Below are 16,438 nucleotides of genomic sequence, written 5' to 3'. Positions count from 1 at the left end.
AAACAGCTAACTCATGGTATAACCAGTCCCATAGCATATTTGAGCCTTGGTGTTATGCTATGTATCTTTACTTCTGAAATTTTTCATGGGGTTGGGAGAAAGGGGGGGCAAATGATCATTTGTTGGAGGATTGGACTATTTACTGGGTTCATGAGTGACAGGCATCCTGTATTTTATGCTGTATTCAGCAATGCCTGAAGTGTATTTTTTTTTAAATGATGTTTCCATAACAAGCTTAATTCAAGTGGGCTTGCTTAACCCTTAAACTTCTAAGATCTGATCACTCATTCTCTCCTCTAGCTGCTACAAATTTCCTTGTATACCGGTTATGAGAATTTGGTGTTGGATAAAAGGAACAACTTCAACCTGATAGTTTAATTATTTCCATTACCAATTTGCTGCCTAATGTGTGGATATTACAGGGAAAAAATACATGTTAATCACTTCTGGGAGTTAAAAGGTTAGCAAAAAGCAAGTCAGATGGGATTCTAATCCTGGATAAAATATATTTCCCCTTTTTGATTGAGCAAAACTTAACATTTGTAAAAAGAAAACTATAAAAAATTGTGCTGTAGTAAAACATGAATATAGCGAATACTATTTCTATTATTTCTAATTACCGGTAGCATTTTTTAACTACAAAGTTTAATTCCTCTTTCTAGAAGTTCTCAGATGTGTCAAGATTAGTGATGCTAGCATAAAAATTTCCAAAAAATTGGCTACTCAAAAACCAGAAACAAAAAAAAAAAATAGTAAAACAAAAATAAAAATTTTGAGTATTAGGACAGAAAAAATATGTGTTAACTTATCAAGGAGAAAAAAGGCCAAGTGTTTTCTGTTGTTTCTGTTGGCATAGCAACATTCTGCAGAGAAAATTCAATGTTTTTCCATCTTGCCTTGAGTTAATGGGAAAGTTCAGTCATTGTCCTACCTATAGTAACCTTATCTATCTTTGACCAAGTACTGTCAAAAATTGTTTCTTCAGTGCATTTTCTTGAGGTTATTTCTTCCTTTTGTGTACAGCTTTACCAAAGTTGAACGCCTCTTCAACTGCATCAGTAAGATTATTCAACACTCCTTTGGAGAACTTTAGCACACAGCCTTTAAATGCCTGTTTTTTCTTACAGTCCTTTACTGGTATGGTTGTCTTCACAATCCACTTGCCCTGTTTGTCATAACATTCAACTGAACGTTCTGGGTTTTTCTTAGTTTGGTCAAAGCCACCCAGCACATACAATGTTCCACCAAGACAAACCATACTACCATGTGTGCGGTAGACATTCAAGTTTGCAATTAACTGCCATTCATTTGTGGAAACATTGTACACCTCACATGTCTTCAACACTTTGCCTTTTTCATCTGCTCCTCCAGCAACAAAAATCTTTTCCTGACTGGCCACACCAAAAGCCCCACCCCTTGCTTGTTGCATGTCTGTGATTTCTTCCCATTTCTTTTCCATAATGTCAAATCTGTCAGCTTTTGGGAGGTATTCGGAGGTAGGTGAGGACCTCCCTCCCAAAAGATACAGACAGTCAGCAGACCCAATGACACAAGACTCTTCCCTACAGCTCTCAAAAGAGGTGAAAATTGTCTGCCATGAATTTTGCTCTACACTGAATTTTTTTATGCATGTTTGCTCATCTTCTGTGTAATGATACCTCTGCCTGACAGAATACAGCTCTCCTCTAACAGTAGTCAAGTAGTCAAAAAATTGTACGTTGAGGTGCAACAATGACCAACCATTAAACTTAGGATCATACCGCTGCACTTGACCCAACTCCTGAAACATATACAACTGATCTCGAAATCTAATCATTGAGATTTCATGATCTCTCTCCCATAACAGTTCAGGTAAACATTTCCACTCATCTTTATCAGGGATGTAGCAGCAGGCATATTTACCTGCACAAGCCACTATAGCTCGTGTCTCAAGTCCTTTTCTCGGTGACTGGGGGAGGTTAACATCGCTTGAAAACGTAGTCAGTTTTATGGCATTTGAAACCAGCCTCAAACAATCAGCGTTGTCACGCACGAGTTCGTTCGTCACGACATTCAACAAATAGTCACGCGATACGAAAACTAGTCGCACGTGACGAAGCAGCTCTTGAAAGGCTGCTTTCCGCTCGCTCTTGTTATGTTCAACCCACTTTTGCGCAATCTGGAACACATCGGCTTCCGTTTCAATGACAATCTCATCACTTGAAATCCATCTCTCCACTTCTTTGGCTTCCAAACTTAGGAATTCATTCATGTCTGCTACAGACGCGAAGTTCGCGTGGATGAAACTCTTGCTTTCGTTTAAAAGCTCTTCACAATCGTATTTCTCGGCGAAGTAGAAGGTTGAAATGCAGTTTAACTCACACATTTGTTGTTGTATAAATCGACCAGAGATTGTTTTCAAATTTGGAACGAGGAGATAATTTGTAGCGATGACCAGCTCTTCGGCATTTTCTTCAGTAACCTCTACAGTTCCAGTATAGATGAATTCCAAAACATCTTCCATAACAGATCCCGAAATCTCCTCGAACCGAACGATCCCTTCCCGATTTTCTTTCATATCGCTCTGAAGAAGCTTGTAAAAGAACGGACTCGCTGCAGAAAGGATATTTCTGTGAGCCTTTAGCTCTTGATCATCTTTCGTAATCAAAGTTATGTCGCATAAGTGGCCTTGTTTTCGTTGTATGTTGAGCCGTTTCATCATTTCTACACAAAAAGGATTCTGTTCAGTGACACTGATAGCTGAAAGGTCTTCCATTGTCAAAGGATAGGCCTTGTTTTCGAGGTTTGTAAGCGGAGATTGTGGTGATTAACAATTTCGGAACGCGAATGCGGAAATTTAGCCAGGACTTCCACAGGCGGCCCAAGCTCCAGCTGTGAGATGATTATCTTACGCAAATGAACGGTCATGGCGGAATTATAAGAGTTTGTATGGGAATATTTACGACCGCTCTAAGGAATAAAAAAATACGTCAAATTCTCAAAAAAAAAATACCTCACCTCGCTTCCACAGCGTATTGCTTGTTATCTGACCGCTTACTTTGATGAAAAGAGCCCATTTGAGCGAGTTGGTTGGTTGTAGGTTGGGCTTTTCTTAGTATGTACGTTGAAAACCTCGAAATGAACAACTCGCTCAAATGGGCTCTTTTCATCAAAGTAAGCGGTCAGATAACAAGCAATACGTTGTGGAAGCGAGGCGAGGTATTTTTTTTGGGAATTTGACGTATTTTTTTTTGTTATTCCTTAGAGCGGTCGTAAATATTCCCATAGAAACTCTTATAATTCCGCCATGACCGTTATTGTGTAAGATAATCATCTCACAGCTGGAGCTTGGGCCGCCTGTGGGACTTCTGGCTACGCCTTGACCTTGATGAACAGCTCAGTTTCGATGTTTATATCGATTATTCATGTAAGAAGACTTCAAAGCGTATCGGCATACTTAACAGAATTAAGGCTTACTTACCAAGAACAGAGCTTATACTTTATGATAATTCTGTCATTAAGCCACTGATATTATATTGCAGTGTAACACAGACAAGCTGCTGCAGTCATGATAATATATGTAAGATATTTAAGCTATAGAAACGCTGTGTTCGAATCATTCTTGACGCCCAACAACGCCATGGCACTGTGGATCTATTTAATATTTAAGGATGGGTGCCATATAACATCGAGTCTGACATCAAAAGATGCTTAATGTCCTACAAGAGGATTATGGGTACTTGCCCTGCCTATATAAACGAACAGTTAGAATTAAACAACAGCCAGCACAGCAGAAATACACGAGGAGCTAACTTAGCCATTTTACCAAGGAGATACATTAGAGAGAAAGAGGGAGGCCGCACGTTTTCTGCAACAACCTCAAGATGGTGGAATCACCTCCCCCCTTAAGCAACGCGCTTCTCAATCTGCAAATACTTCGAAGAATGCTTTGTATAAACATTTTAAATCAAGTCAGCTTAGGGATAAGATTTTTTACTCCTTTTTTAGATAATTTATTTTCAGATGGCATGATATGAGCAATTTGTTTTACCTTTAACTTTTATATCTTGATTTGTTGTACATTATGATTTTTAATTAGGTTTTAATTAAATTCTTAATTAGGTGATTAATTATTGTAGGTTTTATTAAAAATTGTAACAATGTTTATAGAAGGCCACAAGTTCATTACTTTTTAACTATTAAGTGTCACCCTATTTAAATAAAGTTTGATTGATTGATTGATTGATTGATTAATCGCGTTTAATTCACTTCTTAATTCCCGAGTCACGTCTGAAATAAAAAAAAAATTAGTTCACGTGGACATGAAAAGATCTTATTATCTTTAATCACAATTCACGAATAAAGAAAAATCAAATCACGATTCACGAGAAAAAAAATTGCCCAATCACGCTTCACGTAAAAGTATAAGGAACCCTCAATTAACTTTGACTCCTGTTCTCTAAAGATCAACAAGTATAATGCTTTAAATGTCAACTTTCAAAACCAATCTTTACTGTGGCCAATTTACATTATCAACTCCGTTAATAAAACCAAAATATCTTGAAACACCCCCCACTGACGCAGCACCTAGCTCAGCTTCTTTAGAAACTTACCCACTTTACCCATACGCTTAACATGTTTTTTCCCGTCAAACCTTTTCAATCAGAGGTTTTAAGAATAAAGTTGGTCACGTTAACGCTGATTAGTCTTTGTTTCCATCTCCTTTTTTTTATAGCCGGTTTCAATGTATGTTTAGTTAAAAAGGAGGTATCAAATCAGCTCCAAGCAAGACTTTAGTGACAGTCTGTCCTGGTTTTAAGACATTGTAAACTCTCTTTTTTAATTCCTCTGACGGACCGTCAAACAACAACATGATCTGAAACGATCAGTGATTGTCCATATCAGTGATTGTCCATATCAAGGGGCGATGTGAACGTCAGTTGTGGAGATTATGATCCCCGTGGCCTATCTTTCACAGGCCATCGTGAAAGGATAATTTATGTGGAACTGATGGAGAGAGGATGGAATGAGGAAAGAACAAATTAGAAAAAAAGAAAAACCCAACCAAGATCATTAAGGGGGGAAATAGAGAGAAAAGACGGAGACGCGGTCCAGGCTCTCTCAAACCTATTCGGTTAGGCCTGGAAACAAGCCACAAGGGTTATTCCGCATTCGAGGGTTCGCTTTGTTGTTACAATTTTCATTTACATTCTTTAGGGTATGGAAGATCTACATCCCATCACTGAAACTTAAAAACCTTCATCCTGTTGGGGCTAACGTTCGAAAGGTCAGCTTTGAAACTCTTTACGGTGGCCAATTTACATTATCAACTTAGTTGATAAAACAAAAATTATCATGTTATACTTCGCCACCGACGCACCTCCTCAGTTTCTTTAGGAACTTACCCGCGTTATTTATAATATTGATTGCTTACTTGGATAAGACACTGTCAGCCTTGTATTACACAAAGGGGCATAGGGGCCTGTCGAAAACAGGACAACGCACCTAAACGGTCATCGAAATAAAATGGCGGAATAGCAATTGTTCCAAACTTAAAAACCACCTGTACACGTTAATATTAGTATTCACTTCACACTGTTCTCTCAACATTTCCTATGGTACTGACGAGGAGAGTTGGTTTGAAAATGAGGAGCTTCTTAAATTGGTGATTGTTTCGTTTATTCTCGTGACCGTTATATTGCTTTAGAGAAGATACCCTTTTCAAAGGATAAATTAGAAGCCAGTTACTCTTAGCTGAAGTTAAGTAATTAGGAAACTATAAAAAAATCAATGAACAAAAAAAAAAAAACTGGAAAACACTTTTATTATTCTTAAACACAAAAATTCGAATGAAAAAACAGAAAAAGAAGAGAACACTTGACGCTTAAAAGTCAGAGTTGACCTTTCAAATACACTTCACTAATGATACAACGATGAACAAGCCGTAATAATTTTGGCCTCCTGAACAGATTTGACTGTACAGGTATGATCAGTTTGAGCATTAGTTTACTTTTCAAAAGAAAGATTTGTCACTGGTAAGCGAAGATGTAAAAAACTTTTGAATACAGCTAACCAGAATGAAGTGTCTTGCAATGGAACAGAATTTCGATCTGTAATTCTTGTACTCTTCCGAGCAGGCAAAATTTTTGGTTGACCTTTACCTATATCTTTCTACATAACACTTTTTTGCAAATATGTCCATGTTTTTCTCAAAACCACCATAGACAATATCTCGTCCCCAGAGTTCCACGGCCAAGGGAAACGGGAATTAGAATGCCCGAAACTGGAAACCAGCTTTACTTCCGTTTTCGATATCTTCTTCGTGTGTTCCCCATTATCAGTTACATTTGAGTGGATTCTGCTCAAGGAAACTAGAATATTCTGTAAATAATGGAAGATATCCAGCCTATCGTAGCTGTTGAAAAAGCGTCATTCTGTGTGGAACTGATGAAACGCCTCAACATTCAGCGAAAACAAGATTATTTGTGCGACATTACTTTGGTGACGAACGACGACAGAGAGTTCAAAGCTCACAGAAATGTTCTTTCCGCCGCAAGTCCGTTCTTTTGCAAGCTTCTTCAGAGCGACATGAAGGAGAATCGAGAAGGAATTATTCGACTTGAGGAGATCTCAGGAACTATTATGGAAGAAGTTTTGGAATTCATCTACACTGGAACTGTGGAGGTGACTTAAGAGAATGCCGAGGAACTGATCGCCGCAGGAAATTATCTGATCGTACCGAGCTTGAAAACTATTTCAGGGCGGTTTTTGGAACGAGAAATGTCCAACTCCAACTGCATTTCAACCTTTTACTTCGCTGAGAAATATGGTTGTGACGAGCTTGTCACTAACAGTAGATGTTTTATTCACGAAAACATCGTTACCGTCGCAAAACTGGATGAATTTTTGCACTTGGAAGCTAAAGAGATCGAGAAGTGGATTTCGTCCGACGAAATTACTGTCAAAGAGGAAGCTGATGTTTTTAAAATCATCTTAGACTGGATAAACCACAGAAAGAGTGAGCGAAAAGCAGCATTAGAAGAATTGTTTGGTCACGTTCGACTGGGTTTTTTGTCGCGTGAATGTTTGGAGGATGTCGTGACAAACGAACTGGTGCGTGAGAATTTTGCTTGTGTCAAGCTGGTCATGGATGCCACCATACAGATGGCTACCTTGGTAAATGAAGATGATTTTCTGCAATCACCAAGAAGATGTCTTGATACACGTGTAATTGTTGCTCGTGGTGGCAAGCACACTATTTGTTATCTCCCTAAAGGCGGCCTGTGGAAGAGTTTGCCAGATGGCCTGAAGGACACAAACAGTTTAGCTCAGATCATGATAAAATTTCGTGACCAGTTGTTTACATCCACCAATCGTCAAATTTCAGAGAGATATGATCCTATTTTTAACGTTTGGTCTGAGCTGAACTTGAGCACAGACCCTGGAAAGTTGGCCGTTCTTAAAGGGGAAATTTATGCTGTTGAAGTTGACTTCTATGGCAGCCGGAAAACTATCACGAAGCGGTACAATGTAAAGCAGTGTGCCTGGGAGACACTTCACTCATATCATGGACAGTGTAGACAGGATGCTTGTGTCATTGCAGCCGGCAGCCATCTGTATTTGTTTGGTGGGAGGATTCCACGCTCAAGCAACTACGTCGTCATAGCTGAGAGATATGACACTGTGAAAAACGAGTGGGAGAGAATTGCAGATATGCTGGAACGAAGAAGCGATTCTTTTGGCGTGGCCTCCCAAGAAAATATCTTCGTTGCTGGAGGAAAAAACTGTAAGGGAAGATTAAAAACTTGTGAGATGTACAATACGTCAACAAACGAATGGCAACTTGTCGCAAACTTGAATGTCCCATGCTGTTATGGTAGTATGGTTTGTCTGAATGGAAAGCTGTACGTACTGGGTGGAGAAAATCAATTCCGCGAAAGCCGGGAGCTAAGCGTTGAATGTTTTGACCCTGCAAACGACCAATGGATCTACGAAACAAACATACCAGTGACAAACATTGACCCAGAAAATAACAACTCATTCACCGGCTCTGTTCTGAAGCTTTCTAAAGAATTACTAGATAAACTTACGATTGTTGAGTAGTAGCCCTTGCGAACTGAATTCTCAGTTTTCTGGGAATTCCTAGGAATTCCTAGGAATTCTCAAAAATTCCCAACTATGCAAATTAACTCTGACTTTAAAAGCTTGGAATTACTGGGAATTTCTGGGAAAGGAAGACTCCAGTTTTGTGAGGACTTGGAATTCCTAGGAATTCTCAGCTATACAAACTACCTATAATTTAAGAAGGGTGGAATTCTTGGAAATTTCTGGGAATTGAATTTGAGGCAATTTAAATATCCTGAGGTCTACATAAGTTCTAATAAATTCTCAATACCTTGAATGTGAAGGTTTTAAGAAAAGGAGTAATTTCAGAGGCTTAAACCTTTGACTCAATAAAAGGTATGCTATACAAAACTTACCAAGAGATATACATACATGTATATGTTTATAACTTAAAGATCATAAAATTTATTATTCAAACTAAGTTTTAGTAAATCTCTACATTAATATGGATTTTCTCATGAACCAGCAGTCAATTATGTGAAATGGAAATTGCCAATTAATCCAATGTACTCATATCACAGATTTGCTTTCTAACCTCAAAGGACTGTTGGATTCCATGATCATAAAATATTTTTATTGTGATGCAAATTAATGTCTCATGTTCACTGATGTGCCAAAATCATCACACATTCTTTAGCTGTTCCTTGGTACACAACTTCCACAATAATTAACAATAATTACATTGTTATCTACACTTAAAGAACTTTGTTAGTTATGAACATAAGTTACTTTCCTAACCTACATTAGTGGTTGCCTTTGTTAGAAAACCTTGGAACAGTCAAGCTCAGTTCCCTCAAACACTGTCAGAGACTTTTTGTTGACAATACTTTTAGTAGAAATTTCATGCCTTAGACAAACAAATTCAACACCTAATTAATCTTTCTTTTTTCATGATTGTTGTTGCTGTTTTTTTTCAGTTTTTGCTCTGTTTTCGTGACTAATTGCTGTAATTTGTTTTGCTGTTTTTATTCTTACAAAACATTTTTGTAAGAGTTCCAATACTTGTGGATCATCCACACACTTTGCAAACATTTGGCATGCAGACAAGACAGAGGTAGTCAATGTTCCCTTTGAGAAAAAACACCTTTTAGATGACGTCTTCAATTTGTTTTATTTAAAACTCTGATCTGAAAATATTTGTCAACAAGACTTGTTAGTAGTGAGAAGTACATACCAAGTTTCCTTTCATGACTTAATTTCTTAAATGTCCCAATCACTGGGTCTCCCAAAAAATGTTACATCTTTTTATTTTTGGTGCAAAATACAAGTCCGTCTTTATATACAAATGAAAAGTGCAAGTCACACTTCAATAATAACAGCTCTAAAGTTTACTTGTTGTTCTTCTCTGTCTGTCAGCTATCAACAAAATTGTTTTATACTTCGGACAGTGCATGACCAGAGTTCCAACGCACCTCTGTAATCGCATATAGTTACTTCTGTCTCTTGTACAAATGTTTCTCCTTTGTAAGACACACTCTACTCTGTTGTCACCACTGCTTTAAGTTCAGTGGAAACGACTGACTGAGGAATCGAGATGGCGGTGTTGGAACGTGTTGCTGAACGCTTGCTACGGTAAAGCTTTGTAGATTTAGGTACTGGTACTCTGGGATCATCTATGTATCTCTTATACTTCCAATTGTGGTATCCTTCTTTTATAAATATGAGGGTAAAAGACGATTTGTAGTCGCATTCAAAACTGTGATTGGCTTGTGTTATTTCTCACCTTTGCCATGAACACAACTCAAGTGAGTTTCGAGTCTTTGTTTCCTCGACAACTTTCGGCCACAAATCGTGTATTTGTAGTACGTTCGATTCTTGTCGATTATTTCTACACAGAGTGAGCTCACATCATTATTACATCACCAAGATATCCATCGTCTAGAAGCAGAGAACCGGTCGGAGAAGTCACAATGAAGTTGCGCGCTTCTCTGCAATCGGCAAGCCAGCGGATTCACTTTGCTAGCCAATTACAAGTCCTAAAAGATCCACGTGATCATGCCCGTGATCGGAAACAAAGAAGACTCCATTTGGCGCTCATCTTTGAATGTACCTTTCATCGGTTGATCGCTTTTCTCGACTGTTTTGCTTAATATAACATTTCTAAAGATAGCTTTTATTGTGGTTCAATGGGAAAACGAGAACAGCGTGAGTGTTGTAAAAGAAAAGAAAGTCGTTGGCGCTGTGGAGTTAAAAGAAGGGACAACAGTTGACATATTGACTGGTACAAACAAGGGTCGAGTGGCCATCTGTAAAGCTACGATTTTGAAAGTTTATGGTGAGTAAAAATTGCGATATTCGTTACGTGATCAAAATCTTATAAAAGAATAGATTTAACGGGTTGAATTAAGCCTACGTAACACTCGGCGCAACTGAAACTAGAATAATTCTGAGAATCGAATCGGTTACTTGCATGCCGCAGTTTCTTAAGCTTATGCTTTACAATGATAAATCTATCAGTAAGGTTTCAAGATTCCTTTAGTCACATTTGGGAACATTCAAGATTCATAATAGGAACTGTTATTAAACCTTATTACAGAAAGAAGCCCTCCTCGGTAAAAACAAAATAATGTATTCAGCCCTTTTTTAGTAAAATCTATGGGAGAGATGTACTAACTCCAATTTAAAAGTCACTCGATATAATAGAGATTTTTCAATTTGAGAATCCAATGAATGCCCTTTTCCTTATAGCCATCTTAAAGGCCTGGTCTGAGCTTTAAATATATATGTTTATATATATTATTTTTTTTCAAATTCAGATGTCATGGAATCCAGATACAAAATGGTCAAGCTTCTTGTAGACAACCTCATTCAAGGCCAACTCACTGTGAGCCCAGGGAAAAAAATTCAAACAGCAGCTAAGTTTGCTGTTTAGGATAACTTCATTCTAATTTATTGTTACAGTTACAACAAGATTTTAATTAAAAAATCAATTTTATTTATCTGTAATTAACCCCTTCACTCTCAAAAGTGCTTGGTTTTCAAATATAATTTAAGATATTGTATTTTATGGAAAAGAATCAACAGATTTTATTCACAATTTGTGTCCAACCAAATTTAATGATTGATTGGGACTATTTTATATGAATAGCTGTAATTGAGGATCAATCCATATGAAGTTTTCAAGAAAAGAAAAGGGGCGTACCAGAGCCTGGGAGGGTAGAACCTGACTTGCCAGGTTTAATGTAGTTTCTCTTCACCTCATAAAATTGAATTATAATTGTGAATAATTGTTGGGAGGCAATTAGGGAAGGTATTAAGGGCTCATGCGATTATGAGGTTTTTAATCAAAAAGCTACCCCAGTCAGAAGTTTTAAGAATGCACTTGGTGTGTTTCCCCTCCTCCTTCTGTGGCCTGGGCCAATCTACATCCAGGGCATTGTGTGGATTTTTCAAGGGGAGTCACCCTGTGACAAACCGATGGTATTCACCAGATTGTCATGTTGACCTTCATGCCGAGTTCAATCAGTTTGACAAAGGATTCCACTGGCTACGCTCTTGTGTATGTAATTAGAAAAGGGATCATCAAATTAGCTGTTTGTGAAAATGTTGGATTGCAAACTATCTTTTCCACCCCCTCGATACCACCTTTAGAATTAAAATGATTTTAACTGAAGTTGATTAATAACAAAATTGAACAAGCAATTGATGAAAAAACAAGAAGACACTGTTTTTTATTCTTAAATGTAAAAATGCAAATATAAAAAAGGAAATAATGGAAATCCTATTGGATACCTGAACCAAAAAATATGCAAATTTTATGGCAAAAATATCATAAAATTAGTTATCTCAAAAATGAGTAAAAGTCAAATTGACAGTAACACTGACTTTGTAGAACAAAGTAATATTTTAGACTTATTACAACAGAGACAGACATTAAAAGGTCAGTTTAGATTTCAGTTCAGTAGGAATAAGATATCTATTGAAACAAGAAAAGAACTGGTCCAGTATTTAGATTTTATTGTGAGCATTATGTATTAAAACCTTATATTAGTTTTTATATTGAGTTTATATAAATTTCATTTAATTTGTAATATGTTACTGATTAACAGGGCCACAAGTTTATTAGTTGTTTAATTATTATTAAAGGTAGCTGGGAACAACAAAACAAAAACCGGTTAAGAATATATGATAGTCCCATTGATAATAATAATAATAACAGAAAGTAGTTAAATAAAAATAAACAAATCTAAGTGTTTTAACTGTTGAATTAGTGTTAGATTCTCCCACTATACAAGGCTTTTGTTTTATCTTTATTTGAATAATTGAGGTGGCAGATTCATCAAATTATCTTAATTATAGGCCCTTTACACCTTGACATTAGTATGCATATTCTCCATACTGTTCTCTGTACATTTCCTAAGATGCTGACCAGGAGAATTTTTTTAACAATCAAGAGCTTATAATCTTTAGTCACTGATCATTTCCTGTATTCTCGCGACCTTTGTGTTTGATTCAGGGGTGATATTGTAAGGTGAAATTAGATGTTAGTCACTCTCAGCCATCAAAGGGTTAACTTTGTAAAATTACTCCTAATGCATGTAAGAAAATGGTCATTTATTTAAAGAATGACATTTAGGAACATTTGTCTAGGCACAAAGCAGAGAAAAGCTAGTTGTGAGGGCTTGAGCCCCACCCAGTTATAATTTCTCTGTCAGATTATACTCTATCAACTGAGCTACATAAAAGTTGTTGGTGACCCAGGTTACTGAATCTGAAGTAATTATTTGACAAGAAAAGTGTTGTGCTTTAACCGCTTGGATTATGAGATAAAATGTACAGTGAAAGCTCCCTCCATAAACACTTCCCTAAGAAATGCAGTAAATATATATATAAAATGGAAGCTTTTACAGGCTAATTCAAATACAAGTGCATGTATATTTTATACTGAAATACTACCAGTCCAAATAAACAGCTAACTCATGATATAACCAATCCCATAGCATATTTGAGCCTTGTTGTTAATTGTCATGTGTCTTTATACTTCTGAAATTGTTCACAGGGTTGAGAGGAAGGAGGGGGCAAATCAAATGATAATTTGTCACAGGATTGGGCTATTTACTGGGTTCATGAGTGACAGGAATCCTGTATTTTATGTTGTATTCTGCAATTCCTCAAGAGTATTTTTATTTTAATGATGTTTCTATAACATTAGCTTAATTCAGGTGGGCTTGCTGAACCCTTAGAATCCTAAGATGTGATTGTTCATTCTCTCCTCTAACTGCTACAAATTTCCTTGTATATTGTTTATGAGAATTTGGTGTTAGATCAAAAGAATAACTTCAACCTGATAAGTTTAATTATTCCCATTACCAATTTGCTGGATAATGTGTAGATATTACAAAGAGAAATTACATGTTGATCACTTCTGGGAGTTAAAGGGTTTAGCAGAAACCAGGTCAGATGGGATTCTAATCCTGGATCAAATAAATTGCCTTTCTTTGATTGAGGAAAACCTAACATTTCTAAAAAATTGTGCTCACATGAAAAATGAACATAGTGAACACTATTTCTATTATTTCTAATTAGCATTTTTTTTTAACTACAAACTTCATTTCCTCTTTCTAGAAGTTCTCAGATGTGTCAAGATGAGTGACACTAGCGTAAAAATTTCCAAAAAACTGGCCGCTTGAAAAAAAAATAAACAAAAAAATTAATAAAACAAAAATAAAAATATTTAGTTTTAGGACAGAAAATATGTATTAACTTGTCAAGGAGAAAAAAGGCCCAGTGTTTTCTCTCAGCATAGCAACATTCTGCAGAGAAAATTCAATGTTTTTCCATCTTGCCTTGAGTTAATGTGAATGTTCAGTCATTGTCCTACCTACCAGTTACCTTAACTATCTTTTATCAGTACTGTCACAAATTACTGTCAAATTGTTTCTTCAGTGCATTTTCTTGAGGTTATTTCTTCCATTTGAGTACAGGTTTACCACAATCCAACATCCTCTTCAACTGCATCAGCAGGATTATTCAACACTCCTTTTCTTGAGGTAACTATTTACTTTCACATGAGTACAGATCATCCTCATCCTCATCCTCAACTGCATCATCAAGATAATCCAATACTCCTTTGGAGAACTTTAGCACACAGCCTTTAAATGCCTGTTTTTTCTTACAGTCCTTTACTGGTATGGTTGTCTTCACAATCCACTTGCCCTGTTTATCATAACATTCAACTGAATGTTCTGGGTTTTTCTCAGTTTGGTCAAAGCCACCCAGCACATACAATGTTCCACAAAGACAAACCATACTACCATGTGTGCGGTAAATGTTTAAGTTTGCAATTAATTGCCATTCATTTGTGGAAACATTGTACACCTCACATGTGTTCAACACTGTGCCTTCTTCATCTGCTCCTCCAGCAACAAAAATCTTTTCCCGACTGGCCACACCAAAAGCCCCACCTCTTGCTTGTTGCATGTCTGTCATTTCTTCCCATTTCTTTTCCATAATGTCAAATCTGTCAGCTTTTGGGAGGTATTTGGAGGTAAGTGAGGACTTCCCTCCAAAAAGATACAAATAGTTGCCTGATCCCATGACACAAGATTCTTTCCTGTAGCACTGAGAAGAGGAGTGAAGCTTTTGCCATGAACATGTCTCTACCTGGAACTTTTCAATGGTTACTATTTTTTTTCTGTCTTCAAACCTTAAATAAGAAATAGTTTCATTGATAGAAAATAACTCTCCTCCGATGACAGTCACCTTGTCCTTAAATACGCCAGAGGGGAATGATGACCAACCATTAAAGACAGGATCATACCTCTCTACTCGATCAAAGAAACTAAACATGAATAACTGATCACGAAATCTAATCATGTGGGTTGAAGGGATGTTGGTCCTCCGTTCTTTAGTTGACCTTTTACATGTAGGTAACATTTTCCACTCATCTTTCTGAGGGAAATAACAAAAGGCGTATTCTCCTTCACAAGCCACGATAGCACGCGTGTCAAGCCCTTTTCTTGGGGACTGGGGAAGGTCGTCATCGCTTGAAAACGTAGTCTGTCTTATGGCATCTGAGACCAGCCTCAAACAACCAGCGTTGTCACGCACGAGTTCGTTTGTCACGACATTCAACAAATAATCACGCGATACGAAAACCAGTCGAACGTGACGAAGCAGCTCTTCAGAGGCTGCTTTCCGCTCGCTCTTGTTATGTTCAACCCACTTTTTCGCAATCTGGAAAACATCAGCTTCTGTTTCGACAACAATCTCATCACTTGAAATCCATCTCTCCACCTCTTTGGCGTCCAAACTTAGGAATTCACTTATGTCTGCTACAGACCTGAAGTTCGCGTGAATAAAACTCTTGCTGTCGTTTAAAAGCTCTTCACAATCGTATTTCTCGGCGAAGTAGAAGGTGGAAATGCAGTTTAACTCACACATTTGTTGTTGTATAAATCGACCAGAGATTGTTTTCAAATTTGGAACGAGGAGATAATTTGTAGCGACGACCAGCTCTTCGGCATTTTCTTCAGTAACCTCTACAGTTCCAGTATAGATGAATTCCAAAACATCTTCCATAACAGATCCCGAAATCTCCTCGAACCGAACGATCCCTTCCCGATTTTCTTTCATATCGCTCTGAAGAAGCTTGTAAAAGAACGGACTCGCTGCAGAAAGGATATTTCTGTGAGCCTTTAGTTCTTGATCATCTTTCGTAATCAAAGTTATGTCGCATAAGTGGCCTTGTTTTCGTTGTATGTTGAGCCGTTTCATCATTTCTACACAAAAAGGATTCTGTTCAGTGACACTGATAGCTGGAAGGTCTTCCATTGTCAAAGGATAGGCCTTAACTGTTTTCGAGGTTTGTAAGCGGGGATCGTGATCGTGACTACATCGGAACGCGAATGAATGGAAGTTAAAAAAAGACTTCGTGGTACTCAGGCTGCCCCGGCCAGCTCAGAAGCGATCTGCACCAGGCTTTCAGGAGGTCACTGGTGGTGACAGGTGCGGAGATTGGGGAGGGAGAGGTACAAGAGATGGGAGGGGAAAGGACGGAATACGGACAGTCTGATTTGACAGCGGTAAGTACGGAAGAGAAATGCGTGATGTAAATATTTCTAAATTATTGGTGTCAGGAGGGTAATGGGCTGCTGTTAGGCTTGAGTCGATTGTGCTCGTAAAACTGGCATCTTATGCTCCAAGCACTACTTAAAATTTCTGAAATTTATGCCCGAGTCACGCTCGTTTCTCTAAATTATGCTCCTTGCATCAAAATTATGCTACTTGATTTTTAAGCAAAATAAAGGTAAAGCGCTGGAGTAAACACAAAACAAACAGCAACTAATTACTTATCTGGTGACTGCAGCCCATCATTTTAATAAGCCAATTATCA

General features: G+C 37.5%; 6 protein-coding genes across 6 annotated transcripts in view; 3 read left to right on the top strand and 3 right to left on the bottom strand.

The window, feature by feature from the left end:
- Positions 1 to 16,438, bottom strand: part of LOC113683725 (intraflagellar transport protein 74 homolog) — a 118,970-nt gene that overhangs the window by 48,178 nt on the left and 54,354 nt on the right. The gene's annotated exons all lie outside the window — the stretch shown is intronic.
- Positions 192 to 2,844, bottom strand: LOC149037179 (kelch-like protein 40). The gene has a single exon (XM_089186760.1). The coding sequence runs from the start codon at positions 2,753 to 2,755 to the stop codon at positions 1,001 to 1,003; it is 1,755 nt and encodes a 584-aa protein (XP_089042886.1). The 5' UTR covers positions 2,756 to 2,844; the 3' UTR covers positions 192 to 1,000.
- Positions 6,370 to 9,386, top strand: LOC149037177 (kelch-like protein 3). Its single transcript, XM_089186774.1, has one exon. It carries the CDS (start codon positions 6,370 to 6,372, stop codon positions 6,670 to 6,672), a length of 303 nt encoding a protein of 100 aa, XP_089042900.1. The 3' UTR covers positions 6,673 to 9,386.
- LOC149037178 (kelch-like protein 25) lies at positions 6,760 to 8,470 on the top strand. The gene has a single exon (XM_089186771.1). It carries the CDS (start codon positions 6,760 to 6,762, stop codon positions 8,080 to 8,082), a length of 1,323 nt encoding a protein of 440 aa, XP_089042897.1. The 3' UTR covers positions 8,083 to 8,470.
- Positions 10,014 to 11,112, top strand: LOC149037176 (uncharacterized). The gene is made up of 3 exons (XM_089188333.1): positions 10,014 to 10,040; positions 10,210 to 10,378; positions 10,860 to 11,112. The coding sequence occupies exons 1-3, from the start codon at positions 10,014 to 10,016 to the stop codon at positions 10,973 to 10,975; spliced, it is 312 nt and encodes a 103-aa protein (XP_089044459.1). The 3' UTR covers positions 10,976 to 11,112.
- LOC149037175 (kelch-like protein 40) lies at positions 13,211 to 15,955 on the bottom strand. Its single transcript, XM_089186757.1, has one exon. It carries the CDS (start codon positions 15,874 to 15,876, stop codon positions 14,098 to 14,100), a length of 1,779 nt encoding a protein of 592 aa, XP_089042883.1. The 5' UTR covers positions 15,877 to 15,955; the 3' UTR covers positions 13,211 to 14,097.

The sequence above is a fragment of the Pocillopora damicornis genome, chromosome 11, assembly GCF_964200805.1.
Source record: "Pocillopora damicornis chromosome 11, jaPocDami1.2, whole genome shotgun sequence".
Taxonomy (NCBI): domain Eukaryota; kingdom Metazoa; phylum Cnidaria; class Anthozoa; order Scleractinia; family Pocilloporidae; genus Pocillopora; species Pocillopora damicornis.
The sequence above is the reverse complement of the archived record's forward strand: the minus strand, read 5'-3'. Positions and strand labels throughout refer to the sequence as shown.